The sequence below is a fragment of the Falco peregrinus genome, chromosome 2 (genome assembly GCF_023634155.1).
Source record: "Falco peregrinus isolate bFalPer1 chromosome 2, bFalPer1.pri, whole genome shotgun sequence".
Lineage (NCBI taxonomy): Eukaryota > Metazoa > Chordata > Aves > Falconiformes > Falconidae > Falco > Falco peregrinus.
In genome coordinates, this window is record NC_073722.1 from 110003530 (window position 1) to 110027725 (window position 24196).

Here is a 24196-nt window from a genome sequence, read left to right on the forward strand (position 1 = left end):
CCTTTCTTATGAGGGATTCAGGGACTGAAAGCCTTCAGAACTGTGGTGCTAATGAAATCTTGAACAACCAAGTCAGCAGAATAGAAGTGAATAATGATGCAAGTGGCTTTGAAGTAACTGAACTCTGATTCAGTGCATGTCAAATTGTCATTTTGTTGCACTAGTGGTTGGTGAAATAGACTGGAGTACACTAACAGCAAGTAGTTCGCCATTTTCCTTAGCCTTTCTCTATTCTGGGAGTTAATGTTTGTGTCATAGAGAGAAGTGAGTGTTTTTTCTTTTTTGCAGAAGCTAATTCTCCTACCTTGGATATTTCAAATGTTAAATTTTAGTAAAAGATAAGAGCGCCATGGCTGGAGATTTGATTGCCTCAAGCTTTTTAACCTTATCAGAAAAACTCAGGTTGATTGTCTTGGCAAATCTGCCAACAGCATGAAAAGCAGTTGTTGGAAAGCAGAAGACTGGGTGTAAATAGCCAGTAATCGGTACAATGCTGTTGCATAGTGACATGGCTTTGCCAAACCAATGGGTAATTAGAAAAATCTTATTTGAGTTCTAAAGATCCTGGGCCCTCATTCCAGAAAGCACTTAAGCATGGGCTTACTGCCACAGAGGTGCTAAAGTGACCTTTCTGAGGAATATGAAGACACACCAATAGAGGTATACTGGCAGGCTTTTCTCGTGAGGTGCAGATTTACCAGGACAAACTGCTTTGTTCAATGGAGTAAGCTGTATCAACAATGGGTTTTGCTGGTAGGGAGGGAAGGAGCAAATAAGCTTTCTTGAATTGAAGGCAGATATGTAACATCTGTATGCGATATTTTCAGGAAAAGATTTAACACCAATTTTCACTTCAAAATCATAGATAATCTTTCTAGAAATCAAGCTAATTTTATTTACACTTACTGCTTTACTCTAGAAATAAATTAACAGGTATTTCAAGTAATTGCTTTAATGTTGGATTTAGCTGGATGGAATTTATTCTTGTATTTGCTTTTTTTGTGCTCTTTCAGTATTGGGAAGGTCATTGTGTTGAGTTTGTATTTACATTTGTATAGCATGACCATTTCAAAAGTTGTGATGGTATTTGAAGTTCATAACAAGGAAACAAAGTTTTACTTTTCCTGAAATGTTTTATCCATTGTAAATCTGTTTCATTTCTGTTGTAGTGGCCTTTTCCTAATTCTAGTTCCAGGTCTTTGTGATGTTAGGTTCAAGGAAAAGGGGCAGAGTACTTCACTGGTGAAGTTCTGCCTGTCTTAGTGATAACTATTCTTTAATAATATAAAGCAAATTATGGCCAAAGAAGTGATTGTTATGGTAGTATTTATGGGGTTTTGCTTGCATTTAACCTGGCAAAAAGAAAGTTTTTTTTTAAATTGTTCTGTCAATCAGACTATTTGCCATGACAGGACAGGAAATCCGGAACCAAAACAGTCACTAAGTCTTGTTGCTTTAGTTGAGTGTGTTTAACTGATTTTACAGGTAAATATTTTGAACTGTTGTAGAAATGACAGCTGTCTTTCTGATGCCTCCTGCTGGTTGATGAAACGGACAGCTTCGGCATTTCCTGGGAGGGAGGAAACCTGCCTGCTTTTCTAGGTGGAGGGCAGGTCTTGGAATACTGCAAGGATGATGGAGGACACCTTCAGTTAGAGATAATTTTAGCTCTGCCGCAAATGAGATGATCATGTTTTTAGAAAGTCCTATCACATTTTGCATTTTACGTACAATTATAACTCTGCTTAATTTTCAAATTGTAGCAGAGTTACAGATACCTGTAGGTAGGTAAAAATGCGCACTTTTTATTGCCCCACTTTCCCTTACTTAGTATAAATAGGAAAAGTACTCATTTCATCCCTCAAGGTGTGTTCTTAATAGGAAAGCCTGCAGTTGACAGGGATGCTGAACTAACTTGCATTAGAGCGATAGTGAATGGCTTTAAAAGTACAGCAGAAATCTTAAATGAGCCTGACTTCTTGTATCATAAGAGCAGATTATATTTTAATCCTTCTTCTTTATTGTAAAGCTGTTATAGGATGATAAAATATAAATGTATAGGGACAAAATTTCTTCTCGCTTCAGTGAGCTGCATCAAGAGCAGTTCGGTAGAAGTTAGTTCAGCACTGAAAAACGGGTATAAAGAAAAGCAGAATATCTCTACTTAGGTGCAGTAAAATATTTATCATCATCATAGAAGTCTGATCCAATTTTTGAGGTTTGGTTTGTATGTGTAAAGTATCTCTAAATCTCTAAAATAAATGCGGAAATTACTTCTGATTTCTGTCTTTTTACAGCTGGTTACAGAAGAGCTCTAGTCAGCTCGTAGAAAGAGGGTATGAAACTGCCTGTAAGGTTTGGAGTGGAAGAGAAATGCTCACCAATTTGCATGAAATGGGAATAACTGGTATTACTTTTCCCATTTTACAGGTAATGTTGTACGCTATATAAATGAATACGAGAGTGCATAGTATTGATGATATTAAACACCTTAGCATCTAACTTATGTGCATTTTAACACATCTTTTAATTTACTGCCATACTGAAAAGCTGTCTGAAAACGATACCTGATGAAACCCAGGAGTAATCCACTTGAGCTACTGGAATCTGGGTAGTATCAGTGTTTTAAAGGATGTAATTGATCATTTACAATTATTTAAGGTGAACCACCGAGTCAGCTATAGTTTTGTCTGTTCTATTCATCTGCGCTTTTATTGACTGTTGAAATGTATTTATCCTATTTTCAAGTTTATTTCTCCTTTCTGTGTAAGCCAAATATGTTAAACGCATTGCTACTTTTCCTTTCCAGTTCTGCCTGCAGTCTGACTTTATAGGTATCTTAGGTGAATTTTAACAACAGTGTGCTGGTAGTCTTGTATCTGTATTCACTTTTTTTTTTTGAGAAGATATTTAGAATGTTGTTAATGTGGAATTTGTTTGTCTCTTACAGAAGCATCTTGCTACAGTCCTGGAAAAAGAAGAAAAAGTATCAGTGCTCGGTAAAGAGGAACTTATTGAGATACCAGTTGTGAGCCCTGCAACTCAGATTGTGCTGAAAGGGTTATTCATGGTTCTTTTGTGTCTTTTTAAAGATAATAGCAGGTCAGTGCAAATACATAGCCTGAGCTGTGTGGTGGTGTTTAATTCAGCTGCGTTGCCAAACTGCCTCTTTCATTTGTGAACATCTCGGTTATGGTGTCTGGCTTCTGAGCAAAACTAACATTTCCAAAAGCTTTGGAAAATCTATTGATGTGGGAAGAATTTAAACACTACCAAATCATTTTTTTCATTCATAACTGAATTCAAATATTGAAGAAATGTATTTGAAGGTTAGGTGTAAATTTTCTTGATGTGTTGCCGAGTTAAATATGCATAGGTTTTGTTTTTCCATTTAGCTCTTACTCTTTGAATGTCTTGATATCTTGACTACTAATGCCAGCAGTTACTAAAAATTTATTATTTAAGCCTTATTTTAAAATATTAATTATTGTAATGTTTCACTGGTTTTCTTGGAAAGTGTGAAATTATTTTTTATAATTAAATTGTAAATGCATTGTAGCGACACTGTCTTTGCTTTGTATGACCTTAATACTTAGGGTTTGATTGTTTAATTGTACTTTACTGATATTTCTATATAGGTATGCAGATGACTACAGAGTTGCTTTACAACAAACTTATGCTTGGATGGAGGAAAACCAACTTGATGTTTCAGATACAGGTGCCTTCTTTGCACGGCCCAAGCGTAAAAGGAGTTTGCGGCAGAAAACTGAAGTCCACATGCTTAATTTCTGGTGCTTGAATCCTGCCGTGGTAAGCTGAGTGTGAAGTAGAAGGCCCTTAAGTAATATGGGTGATAAGAAATACATACAATATCTTAAAGTGATTGTACTGATTTTCTGAAAATTTTTCTGAAAATTTCTGAAAAGAAATTCCTTCTTTTCTTTCTCCAACCTAGGCTTTTTCAGACCTACGAGGTGTTAGAACAATTGTTCTGACATCTGGTACACTTTCTCCGATGGATTCATTTTCTTCAGAGCTTGGCTTGAAGTTTTCTATTCAGTTGGAGGCAAATCACATTATTCGGAACTCACAGGTAAACTTTTGCATCATCATTCCCTCTCCTGAGGTGTAATGCTGACCATTGTAAAAGAAACAATAACTTGCAAATAAAAGTGATGATAAAATCATTCTGTAAGTAAAAAGAAATGTACAGGACAGACGATTGTTTGCATTTTAAAGCACTTGTAAAGTACATTAAAGTACTTTGTATAGTATATATTTATATACATAAAGTAAAATGGAAAAAGGGGCAATTTTTAGACACCTACCAGGAAAAGTTGAAGTCATGCTATTTTGGTAATAGCCATCTTATATAAGTTATTGCACTTTCTCTTCTGTTTTTAAGTACTGGAATTAATTTGTTTAGAAATACCTGGATATTTTCCTTCACACTTAAAATTTCATTATATAACCTGATGTAATTTAATACAGTTTGTGTTGCATATTTGAGAATTAACTTTTTTAGTATGAAACACGCCAGGTTTGGGTTGGCACTGTTGGAGCAGGCCCTAACGGTCGGAAGTTGTGTGCCACGTTCCAGCATGCAGAGACCTTTGAGTTCCAAGACGAGGTGGGAGCACTGCTGCTTTCAGTGTGTCACACAGTTGGCCAAGGTGTTTTGTGCTTTTTGCCATCCTATAAGGTAAGGAAATCTTAACTCGTATTCCTCCTGAAACCACACACACTCTGCTTGAAAATGTACTGTACAATATTTTGTTTTATGTATTGACATGTGTAAACGCTTATAAAATAAACTTGTAGTAATACATTGTGATTATATTGTATTGTAATTTCTTGGATCTCATATTGGCTGGCATATAAGTTTGTTTTCATGAGAGAACATGTTCATATTTCTTTTCAACAGACATCTGTATCTTAATGAGTACTATTGTTTCAATTAGTTAAAAAAAAAAAGAAGCCTGACTGATCTGCATTTTTTTCTTAAATTGTTTTCTGAAGGCTTTGAAAGTATTTAAAAGAAAAAAAATTTCCATGTATGCACACATCATGAAAGGAAACTTTGTGTGTAACTAGGCAGCAAGAATGCCTTTGCATGTTCTTTGTGTGCTATTTGAATGCAGTATTCATCCAGTTAATTTCTTCTTCCCTTGTTTCTTGTTCTATTTCACTGCATTAGAGATTCTAGTGTATTTTTCTTGAGGCAGGGGAGAAATGCTCACTGGCATTGGCTGAAAGGAATCAAATTTCTCAATTTCAAATTATGTAATATCTAATTTCACTGGCAACAGATACCTAATTATGGTTAATCTATACCTAGCAATAGTTCTGCTTTCTTGTCTACTAGTGCTTACTGTTATTTATGGTCAGCTGTGAGGAACAGGAATATAAAGCTGCAATATAATTTTGCAATTCATGCCCATTTTTCTTGTAATGCTTGCAAGAATGTGACTTTTTTTATCTTAAACCATCATTTATGATGTTAAAGAATCTTTTCAACAAAAAAACCCCCAAACCTCTCTAAAAACAAACCCCAGAAATTCCTATGAAATGAACAAAACCCCCAACATAATGGGAAAAAAAGGGAAAAGGTTTCACACCATTTCCCTCATCTTTAAGTTTCTTTCACAGAGACTATTTTAAAAAATGAAATGAAAGTGACTTTTTTATTTTTTACAAAACCTTCACATTAGTTTTATTATTTGACTGAAGAGGCGAGGGTTTTTTCTTTGCTGGGTGTCAATAAAAGTATTGCAGTCATCGGTGCAATTACTGACAGTAACCATTAGGTGACCACATTGCACCAGGTAATGTGCAGTCACTGAAAAAAGCAGATTACTGACTGCAAGTTTATTTAATCTAGCTCACAAAACTAGGCACATATATGCAGAGTTAATTATACGAAAATAAATTTTGTGCTGAATTTATTTAAGAATTTAAATGGGAACGTATTTCAGTTTTCAGTATCATTATTCTTTTACTAAAGTGTATAATGAACAGTACATGATAGTTGATCTTATGTATGCAGACCTGACAAATATTTATGAAAGTTTTTATGAGAATAGTAATCTGAATTGAAAGTATAGAGAGACTTTGTAATGACATTTAATAAAGAAGAAAAGAGATTGCTGGACAGCTCTGGTACCCTTCCCCCTCCCACTGCCCTTATGTTTTACTGAAAGGTCATCCAGCTAAACACGTTGAGTGTTTCTTTTTCTTTGTGGGAACACTTCCATGATCCTAGCGCAAGTATTGATAAATATAAATTGCAGACAATTGAAGGATGATATTTTAAAATCACATTGCCAATATTTTTCTACAGATGCCCTTTTTCTTTCTACTTGTTTTATTCTGGATTGGGTTGCCTTTAAGTCTGGGATTAATATGTTGAAAACATAGAATAATGTAAGCATAAGCATATTTATACAGGGAAAACAAGGTATTTTTCTTTCATCATCATACAGAATATTGCTTACCTGCACATTTGTGTTTCAAAGCTGATTTTCAGAGATATTAATGGGGAAATTGCTATGTCTTTTTAAAAAACTGCAGCTTTTAAAGGAAATGTTCAAGGCTATCAAGATCTGATTAATATACATGGTCGTGTACCTCACTAAATTAACAATTATGAGTCAAACAGATTTTTCAGGGGTTTAACCTGTTTAATGAATTGGAGTTTCAACTTTGGAATAAGTGAAAAATGCAGTCTTTTTAAATGTTCTGGATGGCTGAGGGCAGTGCTCTGAATTTTTACTCCTATCTATCCAGGTAATTTGATGGAACTTGAATGTAGGCCTGTACATTGGATTTCAGTTTGGTTACACTTACAGGTGCATTTTTCAGTGCAACATCCTCTCTTAGTTTTAAGAATTTGTGGCTCGGCAAAGATGTCCTTTGCTGTGCACCTCCAACAGAAGCCCTCCTTGGATGGCTCTGTCTTAGTACCCAACTTCCAGCACTCACACTGCACGTTTTTACCTGTTTGCCTGAAAACCTCTTTGACAATTATCTATATTATTTCCTTTTGTAAATATAGTTAATTTTATTTTTCTGGAAAGCCCTTTACAAATTTAAATCAGTTGGTAAATTGTATGTTACTTTCCTTGTATGTAAGGAGAGTGCAAGAGACAGAAATAGCATCTTACTGTACTTTCATTCAATTCCCTTCACTTTGAATTTCGTAGGCTTTTATTGACTTTGCTACAATAAAAGTATATGTTCTTTCTTGTTGAAAGAATGGTAAATCAACACTTTTTGGCCTCAGTCTATGGGAATAGAAAGAATAGAGGGTCATAGGAAGCAGAAATTGGGATGCTGCCTGAGACTGTTTGCAAAGGATGATGTTGGGACCCTAGGCCTAGCACCCAAGCAGTGTTCTCTTACTGCTTGTCCTGTTGTTCAAAACTTCATTATGTGATGTTGGAAATAAAATAAATTTATGGCAGAAATAGAATGAATGATACCATTTGAGATTCTCAGTCTAGAATTTTAAGGGGCTTTTTATGAGTAATATTTGTTTCTCTATATTTTGTCTAGAATTTCAGCTTGATTTGTACACATTAAAAAAGTGAACACTAATACCTGATGAAAGTGATGACCCCTGTATTCATGTTAAAGCTGGAAAAAAAGGCTCTGGCAGAAATTTAATGATTTGTTTCAGACTTCTGAAGTATATAATAGGAAAAGATACCTCATACTCACCTAGAAGATACCAACCTACTAGAAAGTTTCCATGCACAAATAAATAGAGGACAAGTGAAAATCTCTAAATGTCACCACATTAACCTAATAATAAAATGAGAAAACTGGATGATGCTTATAAAACATCTGAGATGAATGTTATAAATGTCAGTAGAGTACCTTGCTGCAGGAGCTACCATTTTAGTCACATACTTCTTCCAGTGCTAACGTGTGCAGAAAGCATCCATTAATGGCTTGCATTTTTCTCTTGTTAGTGTTTCTTCAGGTAGATTATTTCCTGGGAGATTCTAGATTTCTTTGAAGAAGCTGTCTACTGCCAGGAAGAAGTGGTAGTCACTTGTCTGTATTTTGCTCTGGAGCGCCCCTTACAACAAGATAGGCTGTGAAATGTTACTCAGCTGTTTTGTTAAGAATTTAAAGTCTGAGCATTGTAAGCCTACATCCTTTCCTAATGAACAGTTTAAGAAGATACTTTGTCAGGCTGAGAATGTACTTTCCAAAGACCTTTTTACCTAATGTATGAACTGCTGTTACTGCAAAAAAGCCTGAATTAAAAATAATTCACCAGTTATCTTTCTCTGTGCCCTTCCATCATCCCCTGTTGGTTGGGTTTGTTGGTTTTTTTTTTAACTGAAGCAGCTGTAGCAGAAAGAGCTCAGTGCTGTTTTGTGGGAAAAGTCTGCCACCTCGTTATCCCTGTGTACTAGATGCAATATGAATATGGAAAAAAGCAGTAGGAGAGAAACTTCCCTTTATCTCAGTGAGGATTTTGAATAAACATTTTTCATTGAAGAGTGACTGTTTAAATTATACATATGGCAAATATCAAGGTTAATAATGCAATGGAAAATATATGGATGAGAAGAAAACAATGCATATGATAAGCATCTCCACATTTGATAGGTGTCTTATGAACAGCTGTGATGCCATGTTTCATGAATGGGGTAATCTACAATAACATACAAATTTTATTGTCATTACTGGAGTTCTGGCACATTGACTTCTTTTTTTTAAAATAAGCTTGATCTTAACACTTACTAAATTGCAAACGTAGATAATTTTAGGGCTACTAAAACTGGTGATACTATGCAACAAAAATGCATTTATGTGAAAATCAGTAGCAACTCCAACAAAAACACTCTATAAAAGAGAATATCAGAAGGTGAAAAGATTACTCAGAAATCTAGGATGCTTTTAAACAAGATTAAGATAAGGACCATTAGGGTTCATGTTGCCGACCTGTCTGCATTAAGATATATCTTGCCTGGTGCCTGCATCTTAGATGATTCATTCAATATGTGTCATATCAAAGTCAAGGTATCCAGCAAGGAGAAAAATGCTAATGCTTATAAATTTTAGTGATAATCCATCATGATGAATTAACTGACCTTTCTTTAGTAGCTTTTTTCCAAAATGAGCTTTGGACAATAATGTTAATGGTGGTGGGTTTTGGTCTGGGGTTTGGCCTTTTTTTTTTTTTTTTTTTTTCTATGAGGCATTGTTGGGTTAATTTTTATCTGCTAATTGTTGAGCCATAACTTGGAAGTACAATTTTTAAAATAGTGTAGTTGCTCAAAAGGGTTTGAGTGACTGTTTTCAACACTAAAACTTATGAACTGATCAGTATTCTTTTCTTGAGAATCCAAAATTTGTTTACACTTCTTTCTTTTTCTCCTACACCTTTATGATGTGGTGTTCTCTATTGATTCAGGTGAATATGTTTCTTTTGTATCTGCTTTCCTTTACAAAGCTTTAACTTTTCAGGTGAAGTAGTAGTTTTACTCAGTATTTGCATAATATTGCTGTCCATTTTGCTTCTGTGTCAAATAGTTTTGTAGAAGGAAACGTCTTGGAAAAGCGAAGAGGATTGCAAGAAATACTAGCTTTAAAGATAGAAATAGTAACTGCTTTGTTGTCTGTCTTGTGAATCTTTTAGAAGTGGCTGAATGATCTAAATCTATGCTTCAAAAATTGTTTGCTATACTATCTATGAAGTATTTGCATTCAAATGTCTGTAAAAAAGACTTTTTTTCATACCAGTTGTTACAGCTTTAAAATGCAGGTGACAGTTGTTTGAGGTTTATAGCTGTGGTGTTACATGAATATTATCTCTGAATGATTAGTTACAAAAGTAGTGAAGATAATAGAAATGGGAAAGAAAACGAATGCAGAATTTTTAAGTGTTTCTTACACTGTATTAACATTGATTCTTTTTGTATATATAACTTCTAGCAAATTAATGTTTTTAGGAGAACTTTGTGGAGAATAATGAAAAAGTAGCAAGGCTTTCTTACAACTAAACAATATCTACTGGAAAATTGTTGAGCTTTCTAGAGTTTTTGCTGTGTAGTGCTGTGTAGTGCAATGATTCTAAGGGTTATTGAAGAGTAACTTCAGAGCAAAGTGGTCTAAGGCATTTGTTTCCTAGAACACTTCTTGTGGATGACTCCCCCCCCCCCCCCCCCCCCAACTTCTAGTAAGTTTAGTTGGTATATGCTACAGAAGATTCTCATACATCCTATATTAAGGAGTGGGTTTGAGTTTTGTTCCTGTTCGGTAGGACAAGGGGTAATGGTCTTGAACTTCACAGAGGGTAGATTTGGAATAGATACCAGGAAGAAATTTTTAACTGTGAGGGTGGTGAGACACTGGCACAGGCTGCCCATGGGAGGTGGTGGGTGCCCATCCCTGGAAACATCCAAGGCCAGGCTGGATGGGGCTCTGAGCAGCCTGCTCCAGCTGAAGGTGTCCCTGCTTGCTGCCGGAGGGTCGGACTAGATGGCCTGTAAAGGGCCCTTCAAACCCAAACCACTCTGTGATCGTAAATTGGCATTGCCGCATACTGTGTTGGTTAGGAAAGTGGAACTATTAATGTGTAGATACAGACCAGTTAATGCTGCACAGCATTTGCAGTTTCCCTTGAGAATTTTGGGGTAGGGTTATAATGATACGTGCATAGTAACTTTTGTCACTTGCAAAAAATAAACACTGACTTTCACATTTGAGTTTCTGTGTATCTCATAAATTTAATAGCTGCGAGTTCAGAGTTTAAATTCTGTGAATCTCTTCTCATTTTCCTTTTCTCTTGGCTGATGGTGAGGACAGGATTGGGTGACAGTAAATCTATTTGGTCTGGAACACCTCTGTTTGTTGTCTTGGCTCCCTTTCCGTGTTTAAGGTATCAATCAAAGCTTTAGTGAGGTTGCAGACAAGTGCTATTTACCGTTTTGTTGACAAACCATTCTTGGCAGTATTACACAACTTTAGGCAAGCAGGCCTTAATATTAATTAACGCTACGAGCTGTGCAGAGCGTGGCAATAGATGTAACCCGTGCTGTTTTCAAACAGACTGAGAACCTTCAGGTTCGGTGTAGGTAGTTATTTGGAATAAACAGGAGGGACCTCAGCTTACCCTCTGACTATTGCACTCTGGTGCCGTAGCACAGCAGTGCCCCTGCGCTGGATGTGAGCCTGAGTCCTTGAATATACTGTCTCCTCTCCTGGACGTAAACGTGCCACCCCTATATATGACAGGCTGAGGAAGGGATACGGTTTCAGTATTAATTCTGAGTGTCTGGCTGCTCTTAGTTGAAGACAGACCCCTTTTCTTACTGAGATTTGTATGATGTTGGTAGAAGTTTCTTTTTTTAAGAAGTAGTGGCGGAGTGGCAGAAAATGAATTGGTCATAACACTGAAAAAAGACCAGAATATTTTAATTTCTGAAACTTTCCTGAAACAGTTTTGTAAATAAATTGAGAAACTCATTTTTTTCCTGCCATCAATAAAAAAAACAACGCTCCTTCAGACAACTTTTACTTATTTAATAAATTACTTCAATAAATTTGCAAAAGATGGTAGTCTGTTTAGCCAGGCCTATTAAAAGCATTAAGATTTGAGCACTGGCTGTTAAAATGAGTAAATGGCAATATCACGAAGTTAAACAAATGCCAAAAAACATTTTCCAGAGTACTGGGATTGTAACAATACCATTAATGAGGGCAAAGAGGTTTTAATGCAATTTGCACATTCTAAAGTTTCAAAAAGAGGTTTTGAGTTAGTGCATTATTAATGTTCTGAACATCTGGAACTATGTAAGAGCCATAGACATTGAGCAAGTGCAGGGTTTCCCCACTAGGTCTGATGCTGACTGATTTCCTCCCTAGTGAAAAGCTTGTTTTAAGAAGTTTGAGACAGTAAAATGACAATATCCAGATAAGAGATAAACATTCCACAGTGTCTTTTTCTTGTAATGTGCATGGAGGAAAAATTGGAAACCATTATACTTATGCAGTTAAAAGGTGATTTTGAAATTAAATAGGAAAATAGTTACTTGCACCACAGATGGTTGCTCTGTGGTACAGTTGCACTGATTACAGAGTGCTTGTGTGAGGGATTATATAGTAACATCAGGTGGGTTCCATGAGATGGCTTAAATTTTTCTGTTAGGTGTATTTGGGTATTATAACCATGGATAAATGCTTTAACAAGAGTAATAGTCTCCTTGCTGTTCCTGTTGACAGCTGTAGGAGTACTTTGAGGAAGGGATTTACTCCTGTGTGTAAATAGTTGCAGGATGTAGGGATCTGTTCACACCAAGTAGGTTTTGTGACAGAAATGTGCTCTTTGAAGTTACATAAGCATTAACGTTCTGCATCATTTTAATGTTAGAAAATGTCATTTATGCTGTTACAGCTTTAAAATGATACAGGAGACAGAGTGTTTCAACATGTCATCTAGTTTTAGATGTTTTAACTATAGCTAATATCCAACATCACAGTCATTGGGATGAAAAGAAAGGAGGCTGACATATCAGGGGTAGGTTACGACATAATTGTAAATTAATAATGATACTCAGTTTCTGCACAGCATTTGCTTTCTAGTCTCAAGGGAAAGGCATTCTCTTACTCCAGAAGCCTTATTTGTTTGAGCCAAACAGCTGCAACGTTTCTTACATACTGTAATAGCACCCCTAAAAACATGAAAATACTTCAGGGAATAGAATTCTGTTATCCTTGCTATCTCAAATTATGTGCAAGTACCTTACAATAAAAGTAGAGCGAAATGATGGAAGACTAATTAAACAACATGTTGGAAGCACTCTGTGTCTCTTTCCTGGCGCTAACGACTCTCTGCAATGCCCCCTGGAAGTCACTGGAGTTTTTTTCCGTGCTTGCAGAGGGCTGAGGTGTAGAGCTCATGACACTGAAGTGACCCTGTATGTTTGTTTTCTTTTTCTTTGAAAAGAAAGGCTTATTGCCAGATTCTGAAGCTGTATCTTTTGCCTTACTCTGATGAAAGTCTTAGTAAAGTGGGTTTTGTCCGATGGGGCGTAATTTTGGGACAAAATCATCTAAAAAAGCCAAGTTCTAATGACTCAAAACCTATACATTTCAACATTTGTACCTAATAAATGTAGATAGAATTTTGTTTTACTTGATGTCCACTATTGTTTCTTCATTGGTTGTTTTTCACTCTTACTCTGCACTGGTAGTTTTCTCTCTGATCTTTTTCTCAGCTTCTTCATGTTTTATGGTGGTAGTGGTTTTTTCTCCCATTAATCGTATACAATATCTACTTTGAGTTTTATTCTCTATTTTTCTGTCATTTAAACATTTAAGTGTCCGCAATATAAACTGTCTGGCTATTTGGGCCCTTGCGTTCATCTGAAAGAACAATTCTCAGGCTTGGTGTACATTATCTGAGGTGTCTTCTGAGAGCTACAATAGCTCCTGTAAATCTTAACATGATTTCTGAAGTCTACAGTTTTGGTTTTTCCCATTGATTTGGGCACAGCGGCGCACATGTAAAAATCATTTTGTGTGATGGAAGATTTCAACCATTCCATCACGATGCTGTTTTCTTTGCCTCAGGCACTGAAGACTTGTGATGATACTAGTACAAAGAGAAGAACAGTAGCTGAAAGAATAGTAAAGTTCATGTAAAAATAATTAAAATAAGACTTTTTCTGTAACCACATATATAACCTTTATCCTCAAATTATTCTGGCAAGCCACATCCTTTCATGTCATCAGTTCAATCAAGTTACTCTGCCAGACTAAATCTGAAGATGGAGCTGGCAGTTCACACCCTGGCAAGATCATTTTGTGTGTAATTATAGAGGCTGGAGCAAGCCTGGAAATAAGAAAACCAGAATGCTGCTGAATTATGCACCAAAGGAATAATTGAAAATATCCTAAAATTTTAAAGCTGATTCTTGTTTTATGATCATTTGTTATAATGTTTTCACTTTGGATTTTTTAACCTCTTGAGTTGTTTGGGGGTTTTTCCCCACTGCTTGGTTACTGATGGCTAATTTCAGTGTTAACCATCCACATGTTATTCACAAGGCATGCCAAGAAAAATGTTGGGCTACATCAAGGAAGAAATTTTATCTTTGGGAGTTGATAACTGACAATCTGAATAGTTGCACAAAATACATATTTTCTTTCTTAAATAATATGACAGTATCCTAGAGATACACCCTGGTTATGGAGTAATTTTCCTGGTTTCTGGGAAATAAGAGACAATTAGGGATGCTTAGAAAAGTTAGAGGAGACGATCCAGCAGCTTGCTACTGAACGATGACGTTCTTCCCCTTTTCCTTGTGATTGTTCTTGTGCTGCTCTGAATTTTGTGTCAACTGATTCAGATCTCCAGAACAAAGGAAAAGTTTTTATCCTTCCTCCCGCTTCCCCAGGTTTTCTGCTGGCCTTTTGAGCTGAGTTGGCTCATCAGGCAGGCTCGCTTAAGGAAGGGAGCATGAGCATCCCTTTTACTGCTTTGCTGCTAGAGCTTCGTCTCAGGGATGAAACATTACTATGCTTTTTAAAAGCATGTGATTCAGTGGTTAACCCTAATGTAAGAATCTATAAAGATACTCGTTTGGAAATCCTGATCTTTTTATATATCATTTTATATAAACATAAATATGGTTTATGTTATGAAGCTGTTAGTATGAAATTGCAGCATTGTTAACTGAGTCTGTTTTTACCAGTTATTAACCAAATAAACTGGAGTTACTCAGGTGAATATTCTGGGTGAATGGAAATTTGTGTGAGGTGATATGAAAGGAATGAAGTGTTCTGACTTCTTGTTCTGTGGAGTCCTGCAGAAATGGTGGGAATGGAGGAGCTGTTTGCTCTGTTAGTTATTGCAACCAGACATTTTACACACAGCCACTCCTCAAGTACACCAGGGCCGTTGTGGCTGAGGGTTCTAGCAGTTCAGGGCTGGTGGCTCCGGGGAAATTCCTAGGTGTGATTTGGGTCCCACCTTATCTATTTGAATTACTGCCTGAAAAGAATGAACAAATATACTTTCCGTGGTGTACTGAACTGCTGCAGTGACCAGCAAGGGATGTGCAATTATTGAAGTGCCCTGTGGCACTTGCTTTTTACATAGAGCAGATACACTTTATGGTAGCATCTGCACATCGTATAAAGTAGAATCTGTAGCGACAGTTTGTGGCAGATTATTGGGTATTATGTCTAAAAAAATTATATGCCATACTGGCAGATGAGTGTTTTGCTTGTGAACTTCACACCCTGAGAGCTGTGCAGTTTAATATTTTATTATGCTGTTAGTTTAAATACCCTGAGCATACAGCATCAGGAAAATAAACTAAAAATCTATTATTGTTTCTCACTTCTGAGCTCTGACTTGTCAAAGTGCTGCAAGCTGAATTGTTGTATCTAGTTAACACATGCTTCACTTTCCCTTGTAATTAATACTTTCTGCTTGCATATTTTCCCTACCATTTAAGTAGTAACTGCACTGAGATTGAGTTTTCGCAGTCTAGAGGTTTACACTCTGTGAAGTATATAGTCCAAATAGTAAATAACAATTACAGTCAACACATGATTTTCCTCAAGAGCTTCTGATGAAGGGGAGAGAAAGCGGGATAGAAAACAGTAGTTATTAATAGGGGAAAATATACATAACCAACATTCTTTTTAAAAACAAGGTTTATCTTGCACAGGTTACTTTGGCGTTGCTGTTCTGAACCATTGCAACCTGCAGAGTTCCTGGTCGCTTTGGCATTTCTGAGAGGTTTGCTGCCTGATGTGGCAGGGATGGGACTCCTTCTGGTATGAAAAACAATATATGTGAGATGAAATATACTTGAAAGCATGTATTTAGGTGTTCTGTAACAGTATGTACCAGAAACTGAATATTGAATATATTGAAAGGAATACTTAGGCTATTTTAAATGCAGAGAAATTCTGCTTCATTGGAAAGTCAGGAAGCCTACCAAATCATGTCTTAGAAAATTATGCCTTAGACTTAGTTGCTAAGTGGGTAAGCAAGCTTCTTGGTGATAATATTTAATTGGTGAGATGGCATATTATTCTAAAGAGTATTCATTGCATTTTGATTAAGTTCACAGCTCATTAGTGGATTCTTTTTGGCAAAAATGTTTTGAAACAAATAACTTGCACAAAACATAAGATTTCTGATTTTGGCTTACCAATAAGCCACTTGGTTTGATGATAGCCAGCTGGCAGTGTGCTACAATTAAAACTTTGTTTTCAGCTTTTTCTTCCTGTTTTTGATCATGAGGTGAGAAATTATTTTCCTAAGAATCAGGTATGTGTAATATATGTGGTGAAAGTGTATCAAGAAATTACTGGTGGGGAAAAAAGATGGTCCAAGTTGCGTAAGGTCAGATAGAGAAGAAAGAATACTTAATTAAAAAAAAAAAAAAATCCAACCCACACCCCAAACCAGAAAAACATCTCCTTAGCATAACTTAGCACAGTTCCAATGAGGTCAGCAGATTTATGGTAATGTTTGTGGTTTTTAGGGATCCTGCTTTCAGGTTTTCCTTCCTGGCATCAGATTCTTTTCGTGGGATAGGAAACAGTTTATGACTCGTTCTTATTTGTGCTCTTTTATCTGCTGAACGCTATTTTATCTCTGTATTGTTATAGAAGTGTTATATACTTAGTTAACTTTGGCAGATTGCTGTAAAAATTTCATTCAGTAAAGCCATTGAATAGCTTCTTGCTGTGTGAGATTAATTGCTTATTGTTCCCTCCTTAATGGCTGCTGACTGAAGTATGTGTTTCTAGTATTAGTGACATTAGCGAGGGTCATTTGCATTGTCATGATTGCAGAAAGTTTTATCACTTTGCATTTCTGTATTTTAACATTTGCTTCATTCTTTGACGTAAGTCTGGAACTCTACTGACTTTTCTGTTTAGTGATCCTACTTTCCAAATGACAGGATTTGGGTATGTCGAAGAACCGGAGCTGATATTGTTCCCTCTTATCATAATTTATCATTGTGTAATTACCTATTTGGAGCTCAACGTCTTACATATAATACAGGGCTGTTGCCGAGAAAGTGTCTTAGGTTTTTACGTGCACTGATTTGCTGTATAACAGGGGAAAACTTGCTAATCTTTCTGAGAAAGTAAAGAGAACGCTAATCTTTCTTAAAATTACACAATTCCTACAGGTGTAAAATGCCTCATATAAATTTAAAAGTATTTTCCTTGTTAGTATTAATAGAGGACTAAAAACTGAAACCTGTTACTGTCCCACTGTTGCAGTAGTTTCCCCACGACAGGCATCTGCCTGCCCTCATTTACTGTGTGAGCATTCATGGACTTGGTCGGCCTCATGCCTAGGACTACACTGCATGTCTGTTTGAATCAGTTTTCCCAGATGGTACTGTGCTTCACTGCTGATGTGCCACTAAGACAACCCTGTCTTTTTTTATCTCTATTCTGAAAAAAAAAAAAGAGGTCAAAGATGACTGAGCTTGTTTTCTGACTGGTGAAGAAGAGGATGGCAGTGTAGGATGCTGACTTCATTCATTAACAGTTTTATAATTTTGTTTTTGATTCCAGACCAGGATCTAAACAATCCTTTTAAGAATAAATTTTTCTGGAGAGCTTTCTTTACGTGAAGGATTGCTCTCTCACTGGAATGTGAAAGTGTAATGATAGCCTAGGGTGAATGTACAAGCAGTTCTTGTAACACAGAAAGCTGTTGTCTTGGTTAATTTTAAAACCACAAAAGAAACCCTGTTTTGAACCAGGTTGTTTAGAAACAGCTGCGACAGAGCTCAAAGACTGCATACTTCAAAGGCTATCCAGATTGTTTTGTGGTAAAACATGCTGGGGTTTTGGGGAAAAGATTTTGTATTAAAAAAGCTTCTTTAACTGTAGAAGCAACATATTAACTGTGTTATTCTAGAGTCTTTGGCGTGCAAAACATTTCATTTTTCATTACTGTTGTCGCCGCTCACATATTCCATTATTTAAGGAGGTTATTGAAAAATTGATGGTATGTTGGTACCAGTGAGACATCCTGTAGGCTGCAGTGTTGATTTATGGCACATGGAACACAGTTCAGTGCTTCAGTTTCCTGCTGGTGAGCGGCACTTTGTCATTGTCCCTAAAGAAAAATCATACCAGTGAAATCCCCTGTGTTTCCCCCAAGTTGAGTGATGCATACTTTTTCTTTGAAAATGATTATGAATTATTCAACTTTTATTGTGCTGGAGTGTGCACATGGTGATCAGAATCTTGTTCATAATAAAGAGTTTTTCACCATGTTCAGGGTTTAGTTTAATTATGTAGTTGAGTTGGATGGTAGCTTTCTTTTTTTTTTTCCTCTTCTTCTTCCCGCCCCCCCCCCCCCCCCCCCCGCCAGTGTGTCTGCCGAGCCTGTGTGGGCTAGTACAGATTTTACCCTGCATTTCTGAGCATGCGAAGGTATCTCAACACATGAGTCTTGGTCCTAAATGTTTTTCTTTCATGTTTGTTTAAGATTTTCTTGAGAAAATAAGTACCGTACTTCCAAACTTAAGAAGACACTTTCCACACAAGTACTTGAAAATCATAGACACTTACATGGCTTTAAAGTTTTACTCTTCAAGCTTGTTTTTCTGTTGTGAAGAAATGGTAAGAGATGTCTTAGTGAAAAATCTCTTGAAACAGCACATGTAGTAGTGATATGGATTTCCAGTTGAGGGCAGCTTTCTCCCAGATGTGTTGAGGAAAGACTCCATAGTATAGACCACCTGTTAGGAAAATTAAAAGGCTGTATGATCTTTCTTCTTAACTCTGAAAGAAATGTAAAATGTCAGAACAAATGTGTGACTTGGGTCGAGGTCGCTTTGCAGCTTCCTGGATTCCATCTCTGGACTGTTGAAGTCTTTCCAATAAAATGAAACTTTCCTTATAGAACAGAATAACCTGCTGAGCAATTTTGTTGTAATTTTGGAATCATGATTATCTGTGCAAATTTAAGTATTTAAAATTGCTTTCCATTTAACTAGTTTTGCTTTAAATATACGCGTTCTTATTTTATGCACTTGATTTGATTTTTTGCTGTAACAGATGGTAAGGGTTAGCAGTTAAATACACATTAGAAAATCTTCCTCATCAGCTGAAAAAGAGAGGTTCTGAAAAAAGTGAGGAATGTGTGTTTTCCTCTGGAAGTTGTACTCAGATGAGCATATGTGCTGTTCTCATTACTTCGCAATGTCAACTTTTATTTCAGGACTTTTCTAAGGTCTTTCCACATTAAAATTCTTCCCTGTGTTGCCTAGTCTTCATATTCCTTAAAACAAAGAAATCGGAGTCTCTGAACATACTGTGTTACCCTGTATTCTTTAATTATTGGTTTTACAATAGGAATGCTTTCTTTTTCCTGATGGCAGGGAACATGTTTAATGTTTTTTTGGTTGGTTTTTTTTAATATTTTCTGTTTTGCAGCCATGGAGCATTTCATTACAGAGGCTCTGTGACACTTTGAGAAAGTAAATCAGATAGAAACTCATCTGGAGTTAGTACTCTGTAAACCAAGTCTGGTTCAAAAGAACACTTCTTTGCTTTGCTCGTTGTAGCCCCATGATGATGATAAATAGTTGGGGAAACATGCAGTAGGAAGGAGGCATAGCCTTTCCTCGATAAGAATCGCATCTTTGTGTGGCCTGTTTCCATTAAAATGCTTTATTAAATCAGTTTGTTTATGGCACATAAAAAAGTTTACCTATGCATATGTATTTATATGGGCATTTGGTATTTTTCTCCAGTTTCCCATTAACGGTGGGAAATTAACATTCTATTTTGAAAGTAGGTTTTAGTTCACAAATGGAATATTTTGGGCACAGATATTTTCATGCTCTTTTTAAATGAAATCTGCTAGGATTAGAAATGTAGAAAATGGAATTTGAAGCTTAAAATTGGTTTTGTGGTGTTTCTTTGTGACTAGATATGTTAGTACTTTGTATCAGCTTAGTCACTCAAAAGAATGAATTTTAAATACCTCCATGTATTACGTTAGATACGCCCATAAACATGAAGAGGTTTCTGTGAATCAGTCTATTACTTAACCTTTCATGAAAATCTAATTGAGTGCGAACAACTGCTTAAATAATTCAATGGCCTAAGTTATTCTTGGCTGGTATGGTCCCAGCCCAGTGCAGTGCAAATGTCTGGGTGTCAAGCAGACCTGAGGTTTTTTTTTTTTGTTTTTTTTTGTGAGGAATGTGATTAAGAATAAAATCACCATCGAAAATGCATACAGGTTGTTTAAGAAGGGAAAAAGGAAAAAAGATGAAATGTAATTTAGCTCTGCCAATTTGGTAAATTACTTGTGGCTAAAAGTGCGTATTTCAGTCCTTTTGAAAGCATGTAGTATTTTTGGTGATGTTGATAAATGTTACTGGGTTTCATTGCTTTCTTTTCATACATGTGACCTTTTATTCTTGTTAAGGGACATTGTGCTTTTTATAGTACTATTTATAATAGATCTAGAGTGCTATTCAAAATTTATTTTAAACGTTTGGATAACTGACATTAGATTTTATTGGGTAGTGGGCCCAAATATTTTCCCTGCTGTTTTTGGAAGGAAACTCAGCTTTTTCCTTTCACATGAATCCTTCCAGGCAGTTATCTCTTGAACCTTCTATCTTTTATTCCAATTTCATTACCCTGTTTGCTTTCTTCTTTCTACTGTTTCCTTTGTCTTCATTATTAACCTCAAAGGACTCTTTTTGTTGCTGCTGTTGTTGGGTTTGGGGTTTGGTTTTTTTTTGTTGTTGTTTCATTGGTTGTGTTTGGTGTTTTTTTTAAACTAAAGGTGGAAACAGAATTAATTCCTGATCCCATACCACCATGTTGGCTTTGTAAACTGTTGGTTCCCCCAAACTGAAGAGTTCCGACAGTCCTGGAGGTCAGTTTTATAGGATTCCAGGTCATTTAGTACAGATGCTTGGCAACCCTTTTAGTTCAGAGAACTGTCAAAATACTTTTGCTAATTCTGTACTTTTCCAAAACATCTTAGTTCATGAAGAAGTTAGTTTAATATGAGCCTGTAGTACCAGTGTATAAGTGATACAAAAAAAGTAGGTGGAGTCTGGCCAGATTCATTCTCCAGGGCAGCTTTGAAATAACATGAATTTAAGGCCACTAGTGTTTAAGTGATGTAGTAAATGCATTTATTTAATCACTGAATATATTTGGGGATTATCACTAATATAGACACAGTGTCATTCTTTCATAAGACAAGTAGAACATTCAACGAGGTAATTAATCTGAACATCATGCTGAACAGACTCTAGAGCTTTGAGACCAGATTTGAACAAAAAGTTACAGCTGTAGCTAACCAGCTGACTCAGCAAACTGCATCATCCTGGAAGCTTATTAAAGGTAATGCAATACCTATGGAATTAGATACCTTATAAAAACATCTGTGCCTTGAGATCATCAGAGGATTACTTTAGTGGAAAATATGATGTCCTCCATCCTAATAGCTTAAATTTGCAGAAGGATCTGTCAGAGTGTATAGTTTTTTTATTTTTTCTTTCTGAAAGGAAGAGAGGAGGCAGCTGATGCAGATGCAGGTTGATTTGTCCTGTGACAACTTGTAGTGTGTATGTCCTTTTTGGGTTTTTTTTCAGACAGTCCAAATGACAGGAAACATTTTGTAGTAAGACAAGAAAACAGTATTTTTTTTCTTGACACTATCTCTGAATGTAAGGGTTTTCAGTAGATGCAAAGGGAAAAAAGTCTCTTATTCATTTGGTTTTGACACCTGTTATTTTTCTGTCAAGATACAAGCACTGCATTGAAGCAAAAACTTTTGATAAAACTCAGTGTATAAATTTGGTATAAAATTTAAGTCCTCTGCCTCCTCCACTCCATTGCCACCTCCTCTTGCTTAGATAAGATAAAACCACTTGCTGAATGCCTGTGTTACTCTATGTCTTGAAGCAAAACAGATCCGTGAAAGAGGAAAGATACAGAAATTAATGTCCGCTGTTACTGAAGAAAGTATAAATTATATTTACATCTGGCTTAAAATTTAAAGGAAATATTTAAAATGTTAAGCACACTGCTAGTGAGGTCTGTCAAATAGTATGTTTTTAGAAGACTTTGATTCATCCACACTCTTAATGATAGATGAAAAACTTTTCTAATTGAAAAGATTTTTCAAAGAGCAGAAATTTTTTAATACTATTAAGTTTTGTTAGATGTTTAGAGCACTGTCTCTAGGTTATTTACCTTTTTTGGTTACTGAATTACAGTATCCATCAGATGCAGATTTACATCTCCCATGGTGTACTTTATGATGTGTTTTTTTCTCTTTTGTGTTATTGAAATGGAAATGCCAGTAGACATTATGTTGCATACTTTGGAAATTTGTAAGACCTTATTAATGTATGTTTAAAATGTGCAGGGACACCTGTTCCATTTTCATAAGCATGACTCAGATGAGAGTGGAAGAAGCGTTAGTTTTAAAATTAGAGCACCATGTATGGAAAAAGTTTGATTGTTTTATTTAAATGAGTAGGTTTTAGTTTTGTTCCCTTATCCTAGCTAGGTTTCTAGGCAGCTCGAATTGCCTTTGGATACAATTTCCTTACTTTGTGGTTGATTTTGCATACATGGGGAATTTATGGTCTTTTTCACAATGTAATATTGTGAAAGGACTAAAGAGCACAATTCAGTTTGACAGGTTCTGTTGTCTCCCTCTGAATCTAATTATGGTTGCTGAAATAGTTGTTCATCCTGTATGTGGAGAGAGGCACAGCTGGGTGCAGGTACATACATCTGCAGCTTCTTAAAATGTTTTTGGTGTTGCAGAGTTAAAAAAAGAATAAATCTGTAAGACAGTTCCAAAGTTATGTAGAAAAAGAAAATGTCTAGTTAGAGAATCTGTGATTTCCCTGGTCTGTGTACTAGGAAAATAATGATGTATTTCGATTTTGTAGATGTAGATTAAAAGTATATTCTTCTCCACCAGACAGAGCTTTGGGGATCCCTTTATTCTATGTTTGAAGTCCCTAATCTGCATGTCTGTAGTGTTCTAGTTTAGTCTACTTTCCCTTTGGAAATACTTTCTATAATCAGCTGTAGGTATGCAGCAGGGAATGGCCCAGGCCAAACTTCTCAATTTTTACATATAGCTGGAAATGATCTTAAGATGTCTATATTACCTTTCAAAGAAGGAAGACACACTACCATGTACTGCAGCCTTGAAATTGAAGGGAAAATGTTTGTATTGTGAGATTTTAGCTGCTTCTAAAACTGACACCACCTCTTCCTCATTCAGTTTCATGTAAATGTAGAACTTTGGTGTCTGTGTGTAGAATGTGCGTTAATAGACTGATACTTAAAAGATGATGTAAATGTACATCATTTTAGCAGTACTGTACATCTTAGTGTGTTACTTTTACATGTTGGTGGGTTGGATGATAACCCTGTTTTCTGCAAGCAACAGCTCTTTTATTCTCAAGTGTAGCACAGCCTTCTTAGTTCCACCCAAAAGGGGTCTAGGAAGTAAGTCCTATTGCTCAGCCTCTGTGCTGGCCGGAGATGTCTGTTTTCTGTTGCTGAAGTTTTATGCTGACTGCGTGTAGAACTTCTATTTGACCCTTCAAACACGTTTCCAGCCCACTGGAGACACACTTTGATTTGAAGCAGTGCTTATTCAAAAAGAAAATTCTGGTAGCAAACACATGAAGAGCTCTGCTTGGGAAAAAGCTTTTAGATCAATGTTAGTCCCTTGGGAATCTCTGACTCTTTGCACTAACAGTGGTGCCAATACTGTGATTTTCTTATTAAGAAAAACCTAATGGCTGCTTCCTTTCTCCCCCCTCAGCTGCCCTTCATATCTGAATAACAATGAAAAGTAGAACTTCATACTGTTATTAAAAAAAAAATATCTTAGATAGAAACAAGATGAAAAAAATACTGAAGTTTGAAGAAGTGGGTTTTTTTAGTGTATAATGGCAGACTTTTAAGAAGGTTACAAGATATGTGTAGATTTTGTGCACCTTGAAATAACTTTTGTTCAGTTATCATTATAGAAATGTATGGCTAACAAGACAGCATATAGATTTAAAGGTGCACAAGAATATACAGTCTAATTGTAACTGATAGTTATTATTCATTAGTTGTTAAACTAAGCAGTAAAGCCAGAGTTACTGTACTCTGCTGTCAGGTGCTGCTTAGG

At 36.1% G+C, this 24196-nt stretch overlaps 1 protein-coding gene across 4 annotated transcripts in view; it reads left to right on the forward strand.

The window, feature by feature from the left end:
* Nucleotides 1-24196, forward strand: part of BRIP1 (BRCA1 interacting helicase 1) — a 63574-nt gene that overhangs the window by 14101 nt on the left and 25277 nt on the right. For all 4 annotated transcript variants that reach the window (XM_055794109.1, XM_055794110.1, XM_055794112.1 and 1 more), the window contains 5 exons: nt 2298-2430; nt 2951-3102; nt 3639-3810; nt 3956-4093; nt 4541-4702. In XM_055794109.1, the coding sequence (XP_055650084.1) occupies nt 2298-2430; nt 2951-3102; nt 3639-3810; nt 3956-4093; nt 4541-4702 (757 nt within the window). The remainder of the gene's footprint in view (nt 1-2297; nt 2431-2950; nt 3103-3638; nt 3811-3955; nt 4094-4540; nt 4703-24196) is intronic.